A 22,798-nucleotide genomic window follows, 5' to 3' on the forward strand; every position below is an offset into this window, starting at 1 on the left:
AAAACCTTCCAGCACCTTTGCTACTGCTCTAATGGATGGTTAGGGATTATTTTAATGTAGAATTAACCCCAAGGACTGGGGAAAAGCATGAACTGCAGACCTAGACCCTTTTGTGCATATCCCATTATTGGTTTCTCTCAATATGCAGAAGTACATAACATATTCTAAGAGGATTTTTGATTGTTCCAGTGTTTTTAAAAGCAGAACATCACTCTATTGGGTTTTTGACCTGCTTTGACACAGAATAAAAGTTTCATATAATGCTTCTCAAGGGATCTGTGCAATGCAGTTGTCTCTTAAGTGATAAAAAATGACAACTGCATAATAAAATTCCCTGAAGTTAAAAGGCAAAAATAAAATATTACTGTTACAATGTGATTGACTAAGCTGTTGCTTAAGGGAGATAAAAGTATTACAAGCGAAATTAATTTTGTGCCAATCTTAAAGAACGAGCATCTTTTTGGTGTATGGGAACAGGAAAAGAAGCAGCTGCTGTTAAGCTCCTTTCCCATGGTTCTTATTATGCAACTGGACAGAGCTGGATCTTTCCAAAGATTGAAAGGAAATGTAGTTCTCAGTAAAGATACCATTTATTATATTTAAAATCCTTCTGGTTTTTAGTTGCATTTAAGCACTAGAATTTCTAGTACACATCTCGTATTATACTTCCTGCTGTGCAGACACAATACACAGTGCCCACCTTTAAGACATCTGATATATTCATTTCTTTAGGGCTATTTTGATGGCTCTTTCAGTTGTTGGTTTGTTAAGCAGACTTGTCTGCTATAAGCAAAGGTATTATGCGTGTGATCAGACTACACTAGATAACATGATAGTCTCTCTGGCCTTGAAATCTATGTATTTAGGAATTATTAATTGTGAATAACTTCAGGCCACCAAACAGTACAAACACACAGATATATTTTTCATATTTTAACTGCTGAAATCTTCTTAGAAATATAGGATGATATCATAACTACTCTGATATTGTACTTCAGTGCAAAAAAACTCTTAAGACTAAAATTTCAGAAAATAGGTTAACAGAAGAACAGCAGTGTAAAACACAAGTGATAATAAAACAGGGGGTCTAACAGCCTGTTGGTTTACACTTGATGGAATTCCAATGAATACTAATCTACCTGCAAAGACATTGGATAAAAGCAGGACCACAAACTTCTTCAATTTAAATGAAGTTGTAACTAAACTTGCTGAAAATAATATCTACAGCTTAGTAGTATTCATGATTTATACATATAAGTATTTAGACTAGAACATGTTCAAACTCTACACCTAAAAGAATATTGTATAGGCAGATTTATGAACTGTGCCTGTCTCTGTTTCATTCAGTGATTTCCATGAGCCAAATTTAATCCTGATATAACTTCATGGAGCTACACTAGGATACATAATTTATATTATTAATAAATAATTCACAGTAAGCAACAGCACTCAGGAAGTACTGTTTAGATGATTTAAAATGTGCTTAGTTGCATTGAAGAACGTTAACATAAAACATAAGGTTGTACTAAGTACCCAAATAAATTTCAGTTACTGAAGGGGGGGGAGGGAAAGACAGCTATAGATTTTAGAGACGTTAAGCAGAAAATGTTTGCTTTAAATTTTGAATGTACCAAAAGGAACAGAACAAGCATCAGTGCAAAGCCTGCGTTAGTCTTAAGATCCAACTGGATGAAAACTGGATGTAAATTTGAAATTAATATTGTGGACTTACCAAGTTCTGCTAAATTGCCAAATGCAACAAGGCACATCTCTGTCAGAGCTGCATTTTGGCAATGAATACCCAACAATTTCACTAATGTAGGAATAACACCCATATTGATAAGCTGTGACTGCAGGGTATCTACATAAAAAGAAAGTACAACAGTAAGTTTACATTTCTGTTCTGAAAAAGCATTTTTCACACAAAGCAACTTCTAGTCTAAGCAGCATTAAAATGTCTGTCTCCTGTACCCTTCTACACTAGGATCTGGTCCAGACTTGTGATGTGGACTTATAATTTCCCCTGTTCCTGCCAATGGGATGTATTCCCAGAAATATTCCCTCCTGATCTGGTCATAGGGTATAGGGAATTATGCAGCTACTGATAATTTTGTGGTTATCACGTTCCTAATACATGCTGGGTTTGATTCTGAGCTCACTGAGAGTAGCTGACTGAAATCAAACAAAACTACATCAGTGAAATAATTATCTGAGAGCTTGTTCCTATATACTGTTTTCCCTTAAAGATAAAAACTGGAAAATTAAAATTAGAATGAATATAAACTGCCACTGAAATAAACATGAAAAGTTTTATAAACACAGGAAGTCACAATGTAGATTATGAGGAGCTTGAGAAAAAAGAAAGTTTAATAAAGACAAAAAAATGGAAGGTTTAAGAAAAGTCCTTAGAAGCCATTCTGATCATTTCTTGCATAGAATGAAAGTTTATAGTATTTACAAGTAAGAAAGTTATTGCTCCTAGATGTCTGCAAATAGAAAGATGCTTTGATGGTTAGGCAGAAACATGATTGTTTTAAAGGATTATTTATAACAATATTTTCTCTTACATGTTTTACCTATAACATAGCAAAGAAGAAAAACATTGTTTCACAGTTGAATAGAATGAAGCAGACATGAACACACCAGCTGTTGTTTAGTAATTTTCCTAAGCTTTGTTTCTAACCAGTTTAACTATGTTTAGATGTTACACGCTCAAAAGACAAGGATCCAAAGCCCAGTGACTTCAAGAGAATTGTATTAGTTCATTTAGCTTTGGGTCAAGCCCTGCAGGGGAATTATTTCTTTCTTTTTCTATTTTTTAAGTAATTCATTCCAAGCAACTGAAACCAATTGGAGTTTTTATACCTGTAGAATCAGACCCATAAATATTGCAGATTTTTACAGGGAGATAAAACCATATTACATCTCAAGACTAGCATATTTAGTATCATCTCATGCTCTTAGAAAACTCTTTGCCTTCATGATTCTGCCAAGTGTGTCTGGATTTTTCATATAATAAAAATTATGAAAAATTCTGGAATGTTTAGTTCATTTATATGCAGTGTAAAACACTTTAATAATAATTATCAATTTGGTACACTAGATAAACGAATGGCACTGTTATTGCAGGTTATTGGGGATGAGCAGGAATCCTTATGGCTTGAGATCTTTCATAAAACTGTATTACTTACCAGTAACTGAATTTCCTTTTCTGGGGGGAGGGTTTACTTCTTCCACAGATTGGTGTTTTTTACAGAATTTTATGAGAACGCCATGTCAGACATCAAAGAGCTGTTGAAGTTGTCAAATTTCAGGTAAGTACAAATTGCACTAGCGCATGCATTGAATGCCATTTTACCTCCAGCAGATGTGTGAGTCACTACTACACCCTCTTACTTCATTTCAAATGGGCTGTAAAAATCTGTCTCTGAATAGGAAAATAGGGGAGGGGGGAGCTGAAATGGTTCTGTGGAGAAAATGATCATGTAGGAGAACTCAAGTTACTGGTAAATAATCTGTTTTTGTCCTCGGTTTGTGATTGTCCCCTGCAGACACTTAAAAATTCTGAAGGAAAAATGGTAGTCATGGAGAACAGGAGAACAGAGACACAAACCACAAATGCCATAGAAAATTATGTGGAAAGAAATTGCTTTGTTACTAGACTGCCTTTAGTGACTCTAGCATCACTTTATTCGACTGTAATGGACAAAGAGACAATTCATCTCTACGGGCTTCATTTGGCAATGTGTTAGCATAAAGTATATTTTGAGTAGGGTTTTTTTTTTCTGCTATCTCTTTCTTAATACAAAATATATAAAAAGCATAGAGGAGAATACCAGTGGAAAAAGGGAAACCATGTCCACCTTTGAAAGGAAACTAGAATCTTAGCCAAATAGAAAGATATATTGTTCAAGAGAGCATGGAGTGTACTGAAGGGCCTAAAAGGCCTGAGTGTACTAAAAGGGCCTTTCCTAAGTAGGAAAAAAGAGAAAAAGAAATATACCAAGAAAGAACAATTGGACTGGGTCAAACCAGTGACAAATATACAGGTCATACTGGTCTCATTTCCCTGGAGTAGACCGGTGGCACCTGAGCACAGGAATGGTCTACAGTGGTAGGAATGGGATTATAAGAATTGTCAATAAGGTAAATTATTGATACCTTAACAGCAGTAAGTGAAAGGATGAATTTTCTCCTCTGTTAAAGACAGAACAACGTTGTAAGTCACAAAGCTGCATAGGAGACGAAACCTTTTTTGGGGAAAAAAAAAAAGACTGCCAGCAGCTCTTTGCTATGTTTATACTTAAGCCTGGGCTTGCCATACAAATTCTGAACTTGCCATTTACATCTGTCATTACCACCAATAAAAGGCTCTTTCTCTAGTAAAAAATACAAGATCAAAACCAGTTAAGAAGTAGTTTAAGGGTATTGTATTAGGTTTCTCACTGGTATGGAGACCTACAGCACTTTTCAGAGAAATTAAAAACATCCAAGTGGATCAGCGTTAGCTGCATGGACTGCCTGCCAGCAGTTCCCTGGCTGTCCTACGAAAGACTGCAGACTGCGTAACTTGGAATAGCGTATCTCCACCTTTCACTGCACAAAGTGTTAAGGTCCTACTAGAGCAGGAGACAAATTCAGGGGACACATGCATCCATCCTACAAGCAGTTGCCCGACACTGGACTGAAGTGAGCCACGAAGCCAGGCAACATCCTGTCTCAGGATGAAACAGCATTTCTACCAGCTTCCTAAGCAGAACTTTGGGTGTAGTGAGCCAGAAGCATGAAAACCTGAATGCCTCTTCTGAATTTATGACTTAAAGCCACAAAAGAAACTCTCAAATTTTACACCGCTATCACATGCTGCACTAGTAAAACACATCTGTGTTCTCTCGGGGTGAAAAGCACTGACAGTGATGCTGTACAGGTAGATAAAAGGCAATCAATACATGCGCCAGCACAAAGAATTACCTACCTAAAACTCAAATTTCAATGGCTCCATGTCCTTCGGTGACACACATGGAAACTCCCAACAATAAGATCTGGGGAGAATATCCCAAATTGAGAACTTTATTGGGGGCATTTAAGTTTAAAATGCTGATTTAGGTTAGTTCATGATTTTGGACAGAATTTCAGAAAACAACTGATCATGTTGTGTTTCATCAGTAACTGTGAATTTAATGCTAAAGGAAAATCTGTTTTGTACAATTTGGTGGCATAATTTTGTACCCTAGAGAAACCTGCTTGCAATCCCCGTGTCTGTGTTAGATCATCATATAACATATAAATGATTGTATTGATTATCTCACTATCATAAGAAACATACTTTTTATCTGCTTTTACATGCTTTAGGTTATTTTGCATTTAAGTATATTTAGGTCTTGAAAGCATGCTAGACATCTTTAGCTGTGATGTAAATGAAACAAAAAAACACGGCAAGCATGAAAATTAGCAAAGGTAAGTCTTAGACGGAAGCACTACTAGAATATTGCTGTTAGACCATAATAATGGTGCCATGACTCTCGTTTTCATTTCTTGTGTATTTACATACAGATGGTAAAACAGAGAAAATCAGTCCCCAACATTCATTCCAGTCACTAAGAGTTTTGTGAGAATAAGAAAAGCTTGGCAGTTATATGATTTAACATCAGGATGTTGCATTTTACGAAGGCACTGAAGGAAAGACAACCTTGACAGACTGAAGTTTAATATGAAATGAAATGAGGAAGCAACCAATACATGATTGCATTTATCTACATATATATGCCCATATATAAACGTATGTATAATTTTACACATGCATACTGAATCCAGTTAACTTTATCTCCAATCTGATACGTAATAAGCCAATTGGCCTAGTTCTTCCACCATTTCTGCTTCTTTAAAAATGCTTTCCTGGTTTGTTTTATAAATCTCAAGAGACAATTAGCTACCTTATAGACTGATCCCATTAACTTGTAAATAGTCTGGGCTCACAGGATTATGAGATATGCAGAATAACTACTCGTGTCACTAACTCTTTTACGTAAGCGTTTGCATGTGATTATTAGTTTTATTAGATTAGTTATTAGTTTTTCACTCTTTAGCCAAGCCTGCTTTACCTCTTGCTCTTAAGCAGATTCATAGCTTACACAGAGACTATATGGCATAACAGTCTTCAGAATGGGAGAAGCACAACAACATACTGAACCCACTGAAAGGTACCAAAACAGCAGCTTTAAGCATAGGTGCTCTGTACCTCAAATGAAGTCTGAATAGCTTGAAAAAGAATTATTGTAGGTTTTTGCCAAGACTTGCTTCTTTCAGGATTCAGCTATGAGCAAAAACATTCACGAACATGTGTGACACATTTGTTTTGCTCCTAGCCATAGCTGCAACTTTGCATCTTAAGAACAAGTAATTGAAAGTAGGGATGAGCTATTTGTGTCTGATTGAATTTGGGTAGTAAAATACGATTATGACAGAGAGGGCCAAGATAATCTGGGCTGAAGGCAAAGGGATGCGTCCCATCAGAAAAAAACCCTCTGATTACTAGCAATGCAATTAAAAACAAACACTTTTTTTTTGAAGCTTAAAAGAACTGCAAGAGATGCCAGAGCCGAGTTTGTTCTGTTAACCTTGCAGTGACTACTGAAATTAAAAGATACCAAAGAGGTAAAGGAAGAATTGACAGCAGGCAAAAATAATTCCTGAACACAAGCAGATGGCACAAGAACCTTGTAAAGGAATATTAGTTTTAAAGTTTAGACAACAGTGTTATGAATGGAGCTATAATTGCAAGCTGATTGTCCAGAATGAGGACAAGGTACAAGAATGCTCCATTAATTTGCTCCATTTAGGAAAAGTAAGTATGACTCACAGCTGCTCTTTAGTTGCCATTTTTGTAAAACTCATGTGTGATAAATTCCTGTACTAATTCAAAAACTTAAAGTACTCCGGAATGAGTCTCTCATATTAAAAAATAAGGTGGTTGATAGCTATTAAAAAAAGCAGTACATATTGGAAAAAGAGGGCAATTAGTTGACTGGGAATGACATACTGTTTAGAATCAAATAAAACAATTTATATACTCTTTGCTCATAACATGCTACGGATCAGAAAATATTTGGGTGTTCACAGATAATTAGATGCAACTAAGAACCAAATATGCTGTAATCATCCTTATCTGGATAGCTAGTGCAACTTAAGAGTGCAAGTCATTGAAAACAGTAAAGAAATCTTCAAAGAAGTCCCCACCTGTAATTTTGTAACATAGCATGCTAAGCAGGAAAAGATTACAGAAACAAGAAAAGAGAAGGTAAAACTGCTATTTCAAAGACTGAAACACTTCCTTCTTACATTTCTAACACTACTTCTTTTATTTTTGTCCAATTTGTTTCCATAACTACAAAGCGAGCTGGGACTCCAGGCTGCAACCCAATGCTACCCATCCTTCACCAAAACAAATGGAGTGTTTATCTTCTTCCTAAGTAATATGGGATCAAGCCTTTGCAAGTAAATTCTGAAAATGCTACCCACTGATCTGTGAGCCCAATTAACTGTCAGAGCAATCTGAGTTCTCTTGTTTAACAGGTCAGCAAAGAACTGTATTTAGTCATACTATTATTCATCTGACGCTGCAATGTGTGCAAGTTAATGGATGTCTTGGGCTCGTGTTTGACAGACTGTTGTCCTGAAATCTACCGTGGTCTGCAGGTGATATTTTTAGAGCAGTTCACAACTATGGTCCAATTGTACTTGTGGCTCTTAAAATAAAACCGGCATAACAGGTCAACTAACTGACTCTCCGTTCACATGCTGCAGGTACAGTCACTGAGTTTTCTTCTAAAAAATTAATTCTTTAATTTATTTATTTAATATTGATTTGGCAGATTTTTTTGGGGTTTAGTTCAGTGGTTGCCTTAGTCGGTGAGCAAATTCACAGTGGAACTAGAGAACACAGGTCCTTTGAGCAACCTGTCTAATGGAAAGTGTCCCTGCCCATGGCAGAGGGTTGGAACCAAATAATCTTTACGGTCCCTTCCAACCCAAACCATTCTATGATTCTAAGTCTTACACAGCACAGCCACAGGTCCTGGGCCAAACAGGAGCTAGGTCCCTACTCAAGGTCTTTTCTCATGAAGACTACCAAGTATATGGGGAAAGCCCCCAGTATTCCTCCCTGATGTGGTAGTAGGACAGGATGGTGGTGTGCACCCAGATCCAGAAGCTGGGAATACTCCTGCATTTCTCACTTCTGACATTGCTTCAGTGGCTCCTGTGAATATTGTGTCAGTCTGTTAGTTCATGCGAAATGAAAGATGTCATTTAGCAGAGTAGAGAGCCACTAGTGAATCCTCCTTAGTTGTCACTGAACTACACAACTGCTTTATTGATTGCATCAGAATAAGCTTTCTTACTAGATGGAATGAGTCATGTATTCAATGTTCATAACAGTTAAAGTGTTCAGAAGCTGCTTGTTTGCGAGATTTATCTCATAATTAGTTTTCCTAGGGAATATCTGCTGGGAGTTTGGTCACCGAAGCAAAACTGATACAGTATCTCTTCACAGCCCTCTTGGACTCATCTGTCTTCTGCTACCAAATATACTAGATGCTCCTTAGTCTTAATCCAGAGGATTCTGGTAGCTTAGAAGTCAGAATATCTATTTGTTTCAAATACTTTAACAAATAAGGAAAACAGAAAGTTAACACTATGAAATGTAATAAAATGTGACGCTCATGCAGACACCAAGCAAAACAATTCCTGAAAACTACATGAAATAAAGGAACTAGAAAGTTGCTATTTGGAGAAGGAGGAGGACATACTGTAAACAAGTATTCTTAGATAATACTAGGAAAGGAGGATGAAAGCAAGCATGTAAGAACAAGAGAAAGAGATGAGACATATACAATAGTGATATTCGGAGGTGGAAAAGTAACATTAGGAGCGGAGAGATCCAGAGAGATGGCACAGAAAACACACAAGGAAACTATGCTAGAAGAGACGATAAAGCAGATTAAAAATTTATACAGTAAAGGTAAAAAAAAGTTAAGCCTATGGACCATCCTGAAAAGTAGAAGAGTTTGGGGGACATAGGTTTGGAAAGTGAGTTACAGCAAGTGACAACATTAAGGAAATAGTGAGTAGCTAATAAAGAAGCTACTTCTTCCTATCATAAAACACTACAATTCAGGAAATGGGCATGATTGAAGACAAAATGTGATTAGCTAACTACATGTGCAATCTGTGCCATTACAAGTCAGGAGAACAGCTACTATTTAGCTTTCCTCATTTATCCCCATTTTCTTAGAGATTCAAATTTTAAAAAACTTGGAAATGTGTGAATGCTGTAAAATATACTTTGGCATTTTACCATGTTTGCATGCAGAAGCAAACTAGGTACTAAAATATCAGTATGTTTATACAACTAGTGTAGAACACTATTTTCTTACCCTTACTCATTTAAGATACTATCTTGTGTTTTTGTCCCAGCCCCTAAACATTTCCATTTAATGGCATAAAGAAAATAAACTTATAATCTGTAGACACAGAACATACACATGTTGAACATACACATTAATTATTCCCCATTTATCTTAGAAGAAAGTAACATGTGGTTTTATATACATTTCACAAGGAGAAAAATAATTAAGGAAAGCTGTTTGGCATACATACCCCCAAATCATCAAGACAACACTGCATGCCTGCAACAAATTAGTCTTACGGTGTTTGATACTAAATGAAAAAGAGAGGACTTAATGTAGCCTTATAGTTTACTTCTGTAAATCTTGGTTGGTTTTTTTTTCCAAAAATCTTGGGTTTTTCTTGGTTTTTTTAAATAATTAAAAAAAAAAGTTGTTTCCTAAGGTGTATGATATATCTCCATGTATTGCTTTTAGACAAAGTAGTAAATTCCAGATGTCGATTTTAAAATTTTATACGATATGCTATATGGAATTGCATCAGGAAGATATCTAGCATTTTTGGGAACATAATTTTACTGAAACAGAAAATTGTATATGTGAATTGAGGTACTTGATCTTTTCAGAATAACTTAGTGTTTGTATTCACAGTGCAAACCTACAGTTGACTTTAACTTTTCTCTTTTTTCTTTTTTTGATGGGATTGTTCTCCTGGTAGACATAAAGCAAATTTTCGGTGTTGTTTACCATTCTCATTGCTATAGTTCATCAGCATGCCACAAAAGACAGTCAAGAGCTTCTCACTGGCTGGATCTGTTTTACTGCAAAGTGACCTTATATGGTCTACTACAATATGTGCACCACCTGCATGGTCAACTGCGTTCCTGCCCTCATCTGTAAAACAAAGAGTTACATTAAAAAAAATGAAACCAGAACCCACCGTAGAGTCCCGAACGTAACAGTAATCATACAAAACGAAGCTTTTAAATAGAGTGAAGTCATTCCTCCAGTCTTGTCAAATTCATCTAGAGAGATGCTTAAGGGCCAGTTTTTAGTGCAACAGAGCTAGGAAAGTGAGAACACCTACAACAAAAGGGATTAACCACCTGGCACTAATACCTTTGTTAAGAAATCCAGTGTTTAAGGCAGAGCTGCTGGAGGTGATCAATAATATTCTGAAGATACATTGGGTTTTGCCAGAGGGAGGTTCTCAGCACTTTTCAAAGCCTAGCCCATACACTCTTGTGGTAAATTACCTTTGCCATTATGCAGACCAAGAAATTGAAATACAGAAAATAAATTGCTTAGGTTACTTAAAAACAAAATCGGGAATAAAATGGACAAAGCAGACAGAGGTACTATTTCCCAGTTGCAAAATCTGTTCACGCACTCACTTTGCCACACAGCATGTTCTTTGTACTTCTATACCTGAAATTTAATACCACTATCAGATTCTTTTTGCATGGCTAAAAGACAAAATCTTCTGCATCTACAAAAGGCTACAATGTTCTGAGGTGTCGTAAGTAACACACTATAATCTTGGATGGAACTCCTTCTGAGTAAGAAATCAGATTTGATGTATCAGTGTAGGAATAAAGGAAAAATTGGCCTTCCATTGCAATAATCAACAATACTGCTTCCTTTCCCAGCAGGCAATCAGCAACAGGCAACAGCCAATAACCTAAATTCCAGGGCTTCCAAAGGAGGGATTTCCAGGTGAGTTAGAGTTGGAATCAACTGGAAAATCTGGACGAAAACAAAACCTTGAGGGGGAAATCACTAAAGCAAAAGTTTTGCAAAGTACGTAAAAAACCCCTCTCCTCAATTTCTTAATGGCCCCAAAGCAAATCTCCTCTTTCCTTTGTTATTCATCACTCCATTGCCACTCTTCTCTCTCTCTATCGTACGTGGAGGTCAAGCTACTAAGTTGTTCTCATTCTGCAATGTATTCAGTAAGAAAACCAAGGCTGTCCATATTCAGAATATGATCTTCCGCTATAAATTGCTCCAGAGCTCTGCAAAAAGAAGTTTATAAATCTTCCAAGTTTTGTTAATACGGTTTATACTATACATAGTCCTTACATACTATATATTAAAAAAGGATTATAAGTATTGCATATACAGTTACACTATATATACTCATAAATATAGATATACATATATATATATGAGGGGTATATAAATGGACTTCAGAGAATTTGCTGTGTGGAGCTGAAGGAGGAAGGGTAATTCTTGGTGGATCTTAACTACGAAATTTATTACGAAAGTAATAAGTGTTTTGCAGGATAAAAAATAGATGCAGAAGAGGAAAAATGTCACTGCCACAACTGTCTCCATCTTGGACATGATCAGGACATCAGGGGACTGTGTTTCACTGCAGGTAGGTATGTTCCATTTTGAAAAAGGAGAAACTGGAATCAGCGTACAGTCAAACAAATTCAAGACAAGATTCTGTGTCAAGAAAGAACTATAAAAAACAGAAGAAATATAAAAGAAATAAATCTCTTCCATCCTTGATGCAATGACAAACATAGACATAATGCTGAAATTAAAGGAAGTCCCAGACCAAAATATAGTGAGACAATAAAGTCAGGTGTTCATATTCAGTGCTTATGTTTACCTAGTCAGCAGAGAAAACACCCCAAATTTGGCTGGAATATTCCAGCACCTTGTTTTAGGTATCCTCTTCATGCATTTTTTATTACAAAAGTTATGCAAATACATGATTTTGTATTTGACTCACCTGTTCTGTGAGTCAAAACAGATGTGCAAAACCAAACTTAATCACTGATTCTATATCAGATGTACTGAATATGGTTCTCAAATTGCTATAACACAATTGGATTCAACAAACTAAAACCATGATAAAATTAAGCTTGAGTTGAGAATCAGTTGTCAGGCTTGGTCACATGTCTTGATATGGAACTGCATATAAAAAATGTAAGCAAAGAATAATATAAAGGTAGAGCTGGGTGAAGATTTGGAAGCAACGTTTAAAAAACTGAAAAACAATCACAAGCCAGGTTCCTTACCTGGATGGAATTTGGCACAACTCCACTGAAAATAATTGTGTGGTAATATTTTACAACAAATGAAAATCTAGCTTGTATGTCTTTTTACTTCCATTCTCTCTGGTTTGTCAAAGAAGTTATACATAAAAAACAACTGTATCTTTAAGTACATAATAGTCTCTCATGTCAAATACATGACAAAATTCTTATCCACACAGTATTTTTGTTAGGTAGATACTGACAATCAGCTTCACACTGTACAGACAGCAAAAGTATGGCAGAAAGATTCAGAAACAAATCTCACTCCAAGAAATGTCTGTCTTTATAGTATACTCAAAAAGTCAGGGTAAAATGAACTTCAGGATCCCTCCCAATTAGGTGGCAGGCTATAAGTGCCAGACTTTGACATGACTACATAGGTTGGTAGATTCATAAAAGAGATGCCTTAACTGAGTTTGTTGCTCTACCTCTTTCCCATGCTACAGCTCATCCTGCATAGCTGCTTCTCTGTCCTAGCCAGATGGGTGAAGAACAGACCTGGGCTAGTGCTATAATTAGGATTTCCTGGTGCTGCCTCCTTAAGCCCAAGAGGATTAACTCAGCTCATTAGTGCAGGGCCACAAAGAACCCTGTACTAGATGTAGGAGGAAAATTCTGAAGGTCCTGACTACCCACTCCAAGCTCAGGCTATGACACCCTGCCGCATCCCCAAGCAAAAAGCATATTTCTGACTCAGAATGCTCCATGTACTTATTACCGACTCACTTCTCCCTGCTCTGTCACTAAGAAACAGATTTTGCACAGAAGAACACTCACTGAACTCCAAATCATTTACAGTCAAAACAAGACCACAGCATGTTGCTGTATCTTGTTCTCAATCCAACTGCTACCTTGCAGTTCAGCAGCAATATGAACTCCCACAGTTAACATGCTTCCAGCCTCCCAGAAGCTGTGTTGAATTCTTTTCCTGTGACCTTTTTAAATAAACATTTGCTGTGCCTAAGAGATCAGTGATTGAACACTTCAACGACAGCATTCACATTTCTGCTTAAAAATGCTTCGCTACAGCTCACAATGGGCAATAGTGTTGTATAGGGTTTTTTTAAGTACATGTAATACTGTTTAAAGATGCCAGAATGACAACCCAAGAGAACAGAGGGATTTTTTTTTTCTCTACAAAATGTACAGTAAGATTTATTACAGAATGAGTTACTTCCACACTGTTCTTTAGCCCAATGTACCGCAACCATCTCTAAGAACTAGTATAGTCTCTTTTGCTTTTATGCAAAACTGGGTTTTAATGTATATTATCAAATTACTGTGACTGCTCTCATTCCCTCTACAAATAAGAGTCTTGACAAACTTTCCCATGACTCAGCCATGTCTTCTCCAACGGATGCCCAGGTCAAAGACCAAAATTTTTTTAGTGCATATGATTGGTAGGTCTTTAAAATGCATTTAGTTTCAATCTGCTTTTCCTAAGATGCATTTGCATAATTGTCCCTTGAGTTTTCTTCTCCAGTTTCCTAAACCTTAAAACAAGCCACTGTCATAAAAGATTAACATGAAAAAAAGAATTAAAGTGACAGCTTAAAGTATGGGAATAATGTAAAGGATAAACTATACAAAGCCAATGAGTTATTTCTAAAACACATGCACCAATACTTTGATTTTTGTCACCACTATAAGCTTATTATTTCTGGAAATATAGTTACATCAGGCAAAGGGTGGTGACATAGTATAGACAGGTATCAGAAAATATTTTTGCAAATACTCACCTAGTGCTCTTTAATCTAAACTTTAACTTAACTTTGCTGTTTTCATACTGGACCCTTTTTTAATACAGAGTTCAAGCTCTGCCAATCCAAGTGACATTAAAGAAACAGATGCATCTCATATAGATTGGGAGAAAAACATTTCTTATTGATGTTCTATTAGGATACGGAGCTGTGTCTTCACAAGAGAAAAAACCAACACTCTTTCAGACAGTTCTGAAAATTTGTGGTTTAACCAATTTTTAATGAAGTTAAAAATATATATATAATGGTCTGGTTCCTCCGTTAGTCCACACTTTTCTCTTCATAATCTCTAATACTTAAACTACAGTTTAGAACTAATTTGCACTTCTGAAATGATCCTGGTCCTGCAAAGATGCACAGCTTAAGTGTGTATATGGTGAGTAAACTCACAGACTGGTAAAAATTAGGCTATGATTATGGTGATGATGGTATCGTAGCTAGTTAAATAAAGACTAAATAAAAGCACAGAAAATTATGTTTAGTATAGTGAGGTACTAAATGGTTGTTCGAAAACTGGGCCCCCTTTTTTTTTCCTCACAAAACAGATAAGGTATGAACACTCTATTACTTTTGCCTATCATATCTTTACATCACAATGGCCACAATGCCACTGCTTTCCAAACGGTTCTTTACTTACTACGTCTTTGTTACTGTATCATCATTCTGAAATGTGAATTTTGTGTTTTACAATAATCATATGTAATGATATTTCTCAGTAGGGGCCCTATATTGGTTTGCAGATTCAAAATGCATAAAATAGATTTAACCTTTAAAAAGCACCAGAAATCACAAGCTACCATGTTGCTATAATGTTTGTTATATATGTATGCTTCAAATATATACCCATTTCTTAGATATAATCAGCTAGAAAACTACTTGATAGTATTTCTTAAAAATGATCTTACGGGCTTCAAATTTAAGACTTGTACTTTGAAATGTTCTGGTTTTGCCTTGCAACTGGAAACCCAAATTCTCCTTTTGCCAATTCATGTTCTGCAAAAGTTTATTGGTATAAACAGTTACACTGGTATAAATGGTGCAAGTCAGTGAGGGAAAGGATGATTTCTATGATCAAGGTCCCCGATTTGCATAAACCAACCTGCCAAGACAGCAGCTTTTGGTGACATGGAAAAAAAAAAATATTTCTTTTAAAATAATTTTACTTTGCAATTGGGTGTAATCATAAAATAATTTAAATTACATACTGCCATTTTACTTGAAGTACTTAATCTTTATTACATTTGGCTACAATCCTGCATTCTTTTTGACCAAAATATTGCTTACGTTAGATGAGTGCTTTATAAATAAGTTTTATTATTTATTTTTTTTAGATTAAACTAATTTACAGTAGCCCAAGGTGGGGGGCGGGGGGAAGACTCTTTCTACATGTTCTGTTTTTGTTTTCCTCTATTTTCTAGTTAGATCTTCTTTGCATTGTTTTTGTACTGAGGCATTCATCTGCTCCTGCTGTTTATTCTTTCAGCTTAAGTCATAATCATCTATGATATCAAACTGGCTGCTGCAGAGGAAATGATGGTGTGACATGCTGAAAATTATGACCATGTGTGGGGAAAAAACAGCAGGAGTAGAACTCCAAAGGAAGCAAGGTCCTGCTTATGTGTTTTCTCTCTCTCCTTATTAAGGAAATAGAGATAACATTCAGAAAACAGTTACGGGCAAACCCTTAGCTAGTATAAACCATGTTATCTATGTAGACATTAGGAAAAACATTGCTACTTACATAAACTAGGAGTTTTCCTTTTTTGTTGTTGTTTTTTTTTTCTGTCTGAACACTGTAAAGATAAATCTTTTAATGCCATGCTGTCATTCAGTCAGTCAATATTTGACCCTACTTTTAATCCTCAGTCTGTTTATGTATGCTTTAAAATCACTGGATTCTGGACCCTGTCAGCATTTTGACTGCAAGTCTACAGACTACAGCCCTATTACAGAACAGACAGCAGCACTGCATTAATTTTATTTTTTCAAGGAAAGTAAGCTTCATGTATTTATATTGCACTATTTTTGTTTGCTGCTTTTTCCATGTCTTCTGTGCAGTTGTCTACAAGGGACAGGATACAGCAATACTTTATTTTGAGATTCATGTTTTAATAATATGAAAGATAATTTTGGTGATTGCTCTATCTTGTACTGTAATTTCATTTCCTTTTATTTAATACCTTCAGGAATTATAATACTCCGATTACCACAAGTACAGTTTTTATTTGCTTACTGACCAAAATCAATCAATATAGCCTTAAAATTTTTGCTTTATGAAGAAAAAATAATCTCAAATTACTCACGCTTGCTTCACAGTACAGTCTGGTAATCAGTTCATCTTGAATTGATAGCAACTATCCTTAGCCCTACAACTCCAGCTGCATTGAAGGTATTGTCTCATAAATTATTCTTTTAGAAATTATTGCTAAAATGATAAATCTGTAAACAGTAAACTAGAAATGCTAACAGAACGCTGTCACTTAATATAGCGCCTTCAAGGACTGAGAATATATAGCACTGATCTTTTTCGATAAAACTGTTGCCAGCATATTTGCTGGCTAATGACAACTGATGCAGCAGCATACTGGCCCTCTTATGCAACTGGTTTTTTTCCGAAGAAACACAACTTTAAAATGTTGCATTCAAATGGAGATCTAGTGGTATTCTTATAATATGTTCAATGTGTGGACCATAGGATATCAATGTCTACAAGCCCTAATCTCTCTCATGAGTATTGTGGAATTTCTTTTGTCCACAGAGTCATGAGTTTGGCAGAACGTTTGAAGGGAGGTAAATGTGCCACTACCACATCACCATAATCTTATGCTGAGGCAGCAGTCAAATGCAAGCCAGATTCAACTCCACAATTTAATTCCAATAAAATTAGCTTATTTTTCATATTCTTCTTATGTCAGATACATATGAGAAAAATAATGTTTCTATTTCAGGCAAAAGAATAGGATGTGTTTACTGTTCAAGACTTTTTAATACTTCACTTCCAGTCAACTTCTACTAGTGGATCTGAGTTTCTAATATAATAGCAGAAATATTTTTATCAGCATCGATATAAAATACTACTAGTCTCAGTATTGGGATATGATTTGTTCTGGATTCCGAGGAGATACTAATTTTAAAGTGCAGTAATTTCCACTCCTAAATTCTATTTAAAAATAAAGAAGCTAACCAGTAGAAGAAAGTTCTACTAGATATATAAAACTCAGGTAAAGGTCCTCAAATCTGAATGCAGCACTTCCCTCTGCCTTCCTTTTCATGTGCAATATGCTTACAGCAGATTCTTCAGTTGACTTTATAACTCTATGTAACTCCTTATTAATTCCACTGCAGTCAAACAAATTAGGTTGGTTAGAGCTGAAGCCAGCCCATGCTTATTATTTCATACAGCATGAAATAAATCATGGAATTCAATTATACAGTAAAACATCAGGAAATTTTTCTAGAATGGTAAATAGGCATTTATAGCATGTCATGCTATTAACAGAATAAACCTGCCCACAGCAATTAATTTAGAATTTTTACTCCTAAGTCTTTAAGAGCAATGATGTCTCTCAGCTTCAAACTCTTCAGGACAAGGCTGTGGCCTGAACATCGCATGGTCACAGTCCAGTGCAAAACAGGAGCATCCTGCTGGGTGCCTCTGAAAGGAGCTTGGCAAGGGGCATTGCCTGGTATGGTGTAAGGGTGGCACTGTCAGCTGAAGGAGAGCAAGGGAGCTGTGGGTCTCCACCAAAGCTGCCAGAAAAGCAGACTCAGAAAGTGTGTAACCTGTGGGAATCTGGAGTAGGTTGGGAAAAGCCCAAGAAGCAAAAAATGAAACAATACCAAAAAAACACGCCATAAAACGTATTCGTGGATCTTACTAGGAAGAAAGAAAACTATCTGGAGAAGTGAGAAAGTAACAAATCACCCTGGGATCTAGGAAAAGCTGGGGTGAGTCTTGCGTTTGGGGTCAGTGCTATCCTTGCCCCAAATTACGAAGCCTAAGGCGGGGTGGCAGGGCCCAGCCTTCTGAAGCAGCTCCAAGCACCAGCACATGGGCATTGTTGCTTGTTAGTGTGCAGCCTGCACAGAGGAGCTCACCTGTAGAAGATACTTGTATCTTGCACGGCTGTGGAATACAACCTGAGAATGACCAGCAAAGTGTTTTGTCTTAGGAAATCTTTTACCTCTTTAGCAGAAGGCAACCCACTGATTTGACTGGAGGGCAACTAGCAATACAATGACTGCAGAACAGCCGGTGCTCAAGAGGCCAAGTGATGCCAAGATGTGTTTGATAAACCAGACACTGTCTCGGGAAAGTGACACTTTTTTCAGGGAAATGTGCATCTTGTTGTAGGCGGGGTATTCAAGGCATCCACCCTGAGTCCTCAAGCTATTCTGCTGGCTGGACAACTATGCAGACACACAGCAGTCTCAGGATTAAGGAGGCTTGAAGACCAACTTCGTTCATACACACCAACACCTTCTGTGACAGGAACACAGCTTTATAATTGCTGATGCTAACTCTCTTGCTATAATCTGTACTTTTACCTAACTCTTTCCTCACCAACTTTTATCAAATGCTTCGGCTGCAACTTCCTCTGGTGGGCACCATCTCTTGATTATATTAGTGTACTAAAAGTATTATAAAAAGACACTGACTAAACAGTCCTGGTGCCAGGGCTGTGACATTCAAGACTTTCACTGCACTAAGGGATAGATTTTACTAATATCGTTCTTTGATAATAATGTCCAATTCCTGTTTCTGAGAGTTGTGCAGTATTCCTTAGACAGGGACACAACAAATGGAATTAATTCAGGTTGTTTGCATGTTGTGTGCTAACTCTATGCTGTTACTGCACTGTATGAAATGCTGTATAAAACCTGATGCCTGTGTAGCTATTATATAAACAAATAAAAGGCTTGGCCTATGCAACATATGCACACAGCATTGCAAAAATGAGAGTACAACAAAATTACATTCTACATTATTATTTAATAAGCTATGATTATATAATTAGACTGTATTAAAACACAAAGTTAAAAGAACAATGGCTGCAAGTTTAACAAAAAAGTCTAATAAACACATCCCAATTACAAATAAGCAATATTTAGCAAGATGCTCACAGATCCTTTATTCTGTTTTCCATGATAATTTAGTTAATATTCTCTACCACTGCTGATTCAGTGACAGTTGATAATTCTAGTCACATAATGCCTATTTGTCTAAATAAAAGTAGAATAAGCTAGACACTTTGGCCATGTCTAGACACCAAATTAACGAGCTTTGCTTTCTGAGGGGCTTGAAAGCAATGAAATGTGGCTCTGCAGTTATCTACAAATATGAACAAATTAAAATATCTTAAAAGGCAAAGTGAAAAAAAGACATGAAAAGAGAGGCTGAATTGAAAGGAGAAGAGTGAGTTATATGTCTTGTTCACTTATTATTACTGAAATTCTAAAAATAATCTTCATAAATATATGGGGAATTCCAAGTTTTTGCCTTTCCTACTTTTTTAGCTTTGAAGTATGAAAAAATAGCTCAGTCCTTAACCAAAGTTTGAATCCTTAACTTGCTTTTAGGGTGGCAGCAAGATCTAGTGAATAAAGCAGAATTCCTTCCCAAGTCTGCCAATGAACTTCTTTAATACCCTGGAAACACCTTTCATCTCTCTCTGGGTTTTTTTTCCCCCCTTTTTTTCTTTTTTTGTTAAATTTCCTTGTTGCTTGTGGCTTCTATTTTGACTGTAAATTAAGCAGGTGTCTCTGAGCCTGTTGGAACCTGAGCAATACACAAACTTTACAGACTGTGAATGAAATATTGGAGAAGCAGCAAGTAAGGAATCAGAAAAAAATCTGCTTTGTTTCTCTAGATTTTTATTTTGCAACTGTACTGACAGAATTCTGATCTACTTATTCTGCTTATTCAAATAATCTTCCTGGAAAAAACAGGAAGAGGTAAAATATTTGCACCGCAGAAAATAAGCAGAACCTATCATACCTTTTACTCTTTAAAGCAAACAGAAAATCAGGCCTTATACCTTCATCTTAAAGAAGGTTAAAGTTGCAAATCTATGGCAATTTGGTTTTGGTGGTTTTGTGGGTTTTTTTCTTCCCTGTGTGGCCTTCTGTTAAGTTCTGGCTTAAGTCATGAGAATTTTGCCACTTGTTTCAGTAGAGTTAATATTTAGAATGTAAATTTCAGAAAGAGTAATAGCCTGAGAATGAGAATTCAGGTTTTTCATATGACCTCTTGCCTGGCTCCTTCTGATGCTCTAGGAAGATTTCCGCATCATTCTGATTCCATTTAGACCAGCTTAAAATAAGTAAATTACAATAATATTGTTTAACAGCTTCCTAAGTACATTCATGATTAACTGCTGATAAGTACTAAATATTACTGTGGAAGTATGTGTTGGTATGCATATGGTGTGCTTAGTTTCTAGCTGATGCAATACTTGTACTCTGCATTATCAAGGATTTCTAGGTTAAAAATGCTATAGTTTTCTAGAACTGATATGTCTTGGAGAGGACAGATCTAAAGGTAAAACAATATTTATTACTGTACAACTGAAAACTAGAATTTTTGTTCTCTGAAAGCCATTCTAAACAATCACTTTTCAAGCAACAAGTTAAAACCTCTGGTCTCAATCTCATGGTATTGCTTGGGAAACAGCTTAATAGGTGGCCTTTGCATTTGCTAGGATCTGGTGCAATGAAAAGTGAGACTGTGGTAAGATGTTGCCTGGCTGCATGAATCAGGGTGACCTTCATAGAAATGATTAGCCAGTAGTGTGCCATTATCAACACCAGTTGTGTTCTAAGATTCTGCCGGTTTTCCATATGGTACTGAAAAAGGTTATGCCATTTTTGGAGAAAACTGAATCTGACTTCTTTCCAGTACCTTTAATTCTCAGCTGTCTGGTTTTCTGCTTTAGATCTTGAAACTAGCCTCATCTCCTGAGAGGAGATGTAACTCTACAATTGAGTAGTTTTTATATTTAGCCTTTCTTAGCAGATCTCTGCAAGAGGTCTGTACATCCTTACAGGATCGACAACTGAGTATAGAGAATTTATAGCATGTGTAGGATCTTTCTAACAAGAAGTGGTATAATGTTCATGGTCTGATGTTAAGGCTGGGATCAAGAGAGATCTGGGTCTATGTGAAAGGCCACACTGCTGCAATTCAGAGAGGAGCTCTGCCATCAACCCAAGTAAGACTGGGTAGGTAACAAAGAAATACACAGCTTGGAAAATGAAAAAAGGATCCAGTAAATTTCCTGCAGAAAAAGCTGGATAAGCAGTTGTCTGGAAAGCCTTTATAGAATGAGTTCTCATTTTTAGTTTCTTTCCAATTCTATAGCTGTTTATATCATGAAGTATGGTTGGTGAGAACATGTACCCAGGCTGGTGGCTTCATGGAGAAACAAGGTTGTAGACAGGTGCAGAAAGGAGTAGCTTTGAGACTCCCCAAGGAGGTCTCTAAGCACTGCCATTAATATAAATATTATGCAAGGGCAGAATGGGAAATTTTTCATTTCTGTTACAAGATATATGGAGAGCTTATTTCCTTTTGATAGCTTTCAGAATATGCGGATGCTCCAAATAGCAAGAAGGAATTATTTTCTAATGGGTAAGAGTCTAATCTAATCTCATCTGAAGCCAATCAGAATGACTCCCTCTAGTCTGTATGGCTACTGAATCAGGCTCTAAATATCCTAGCTTTTCACTTCCTCTTTTAATTATCACTTTTACAGTATAATGATGGTAGCTTCTAGTGTGCTCAATGCTATATAAATCACAAGAAAACAGTTTGTCAATCAGTTCAAAACTGAAGTGTTTAACAAACTACTTATGGAAAGATCACTGAGATTAAGACAGAACGTGCATCACAAACAATTATAAAAAACATCGTGAGGCTATTATCTGTTCAGAAAACACTACTATTTTAATACAGTATCATCTTCCATTAAAATTCTTGACTAAAATGGATCTGGTTGGCCTGATCTTTCATCTATACAAACTGCATTGGTGTGTCGGCTGTCAAAGGAGGTCAGAGACCTGGCTACAGACAGGTTTTGCCTTTTTCCTACATTGTCATGTGGGTCTTGCAAGAAGGCAGGCCTAACCTGAAAACTGTGGTCTCCGTCTCCCTGTCCCCCAAGCTCTCAATCTGCCACAGGATTAAAGTCATCAGAGTCTTCCCAGCCTATTGGGAAAGAAGCCAGCAGAGAGAGCCGAGGCATGGGCATGTACTAGCCATCAGGTTGTTCATGAAGTGACCACAAGCTGCAAATTGGATAATGGTGTTTAACTTAATATCCCAACTGGCAGAGCTGATGGTAGGGAATAATTTTTAGGCTTTACCTACAGCATAATTAACCATTTCTGCTGTGACTTAAGGCATTGCTTTTCATAGCAAGAACCATGTTACGTTAAACATAACCTTTCCCGGACAATGGAGATAAGAGCTTCATGTTGTACGTGGAACCAAGGTGCAGGGGGTACTTAGGGTTTTGGAGGTATGCCCTATCCGTCTATAACATCTGTACAAACTGACTAAAGAAATAGCACTGGGGAGAACAGC

The 22,798-nt window shown here is 36.5% G+C and overlaps 1 protein-coding gene across 12 annotated transcripts in view; it reads right to left on the reverse strand.

The window, feature by feature from the left end:
- RAP1GDS1 (Rap1 GTPase-GDP dissociation stimulator 1) overlaps positions 1-22,798 on the reverse strand; it is a 101,323-nt gene that overhangs the window by 16,341 nt on the left and 62,184 nt on the right. For 9 of the 12 annotated variants that reach the window (XM_055701048.1, XM_055701045.1, XM_055701047.1 and 6 more), the window contains 2 exons: positions 10,152-10,298; positions 1,733-1,861 (listed from right to left, as the gene is read on the reverse strand). In XM_055701048.1, the coding sequence (XP_055557023.1) occupies positions 1,733-1,861; positions 10,152-10,298 (276 nt within the window). The remainder of the gene's footprint in view (positions 1-1,732; positions 1,862-10,151; positions 10,299-22,798) is intronic. The other 3 variants (XM_055701052.1, XM_055701050.1, XM_055701051.1) reach the window with 1 other exon arrangement.

Source organism: Falco cherrug, chromosome 1, assembly GCF_023634085.1.
Source record: "Falco cherrug isolate bFalChe1 chromosome 1, bFalChe1.pri, whole genome shotgun sequence".
NCBI lineage: Eukaryota > Metazoa > Chordata > Aves > Falconiformes > Falconidae > Falco > Falco cherrug.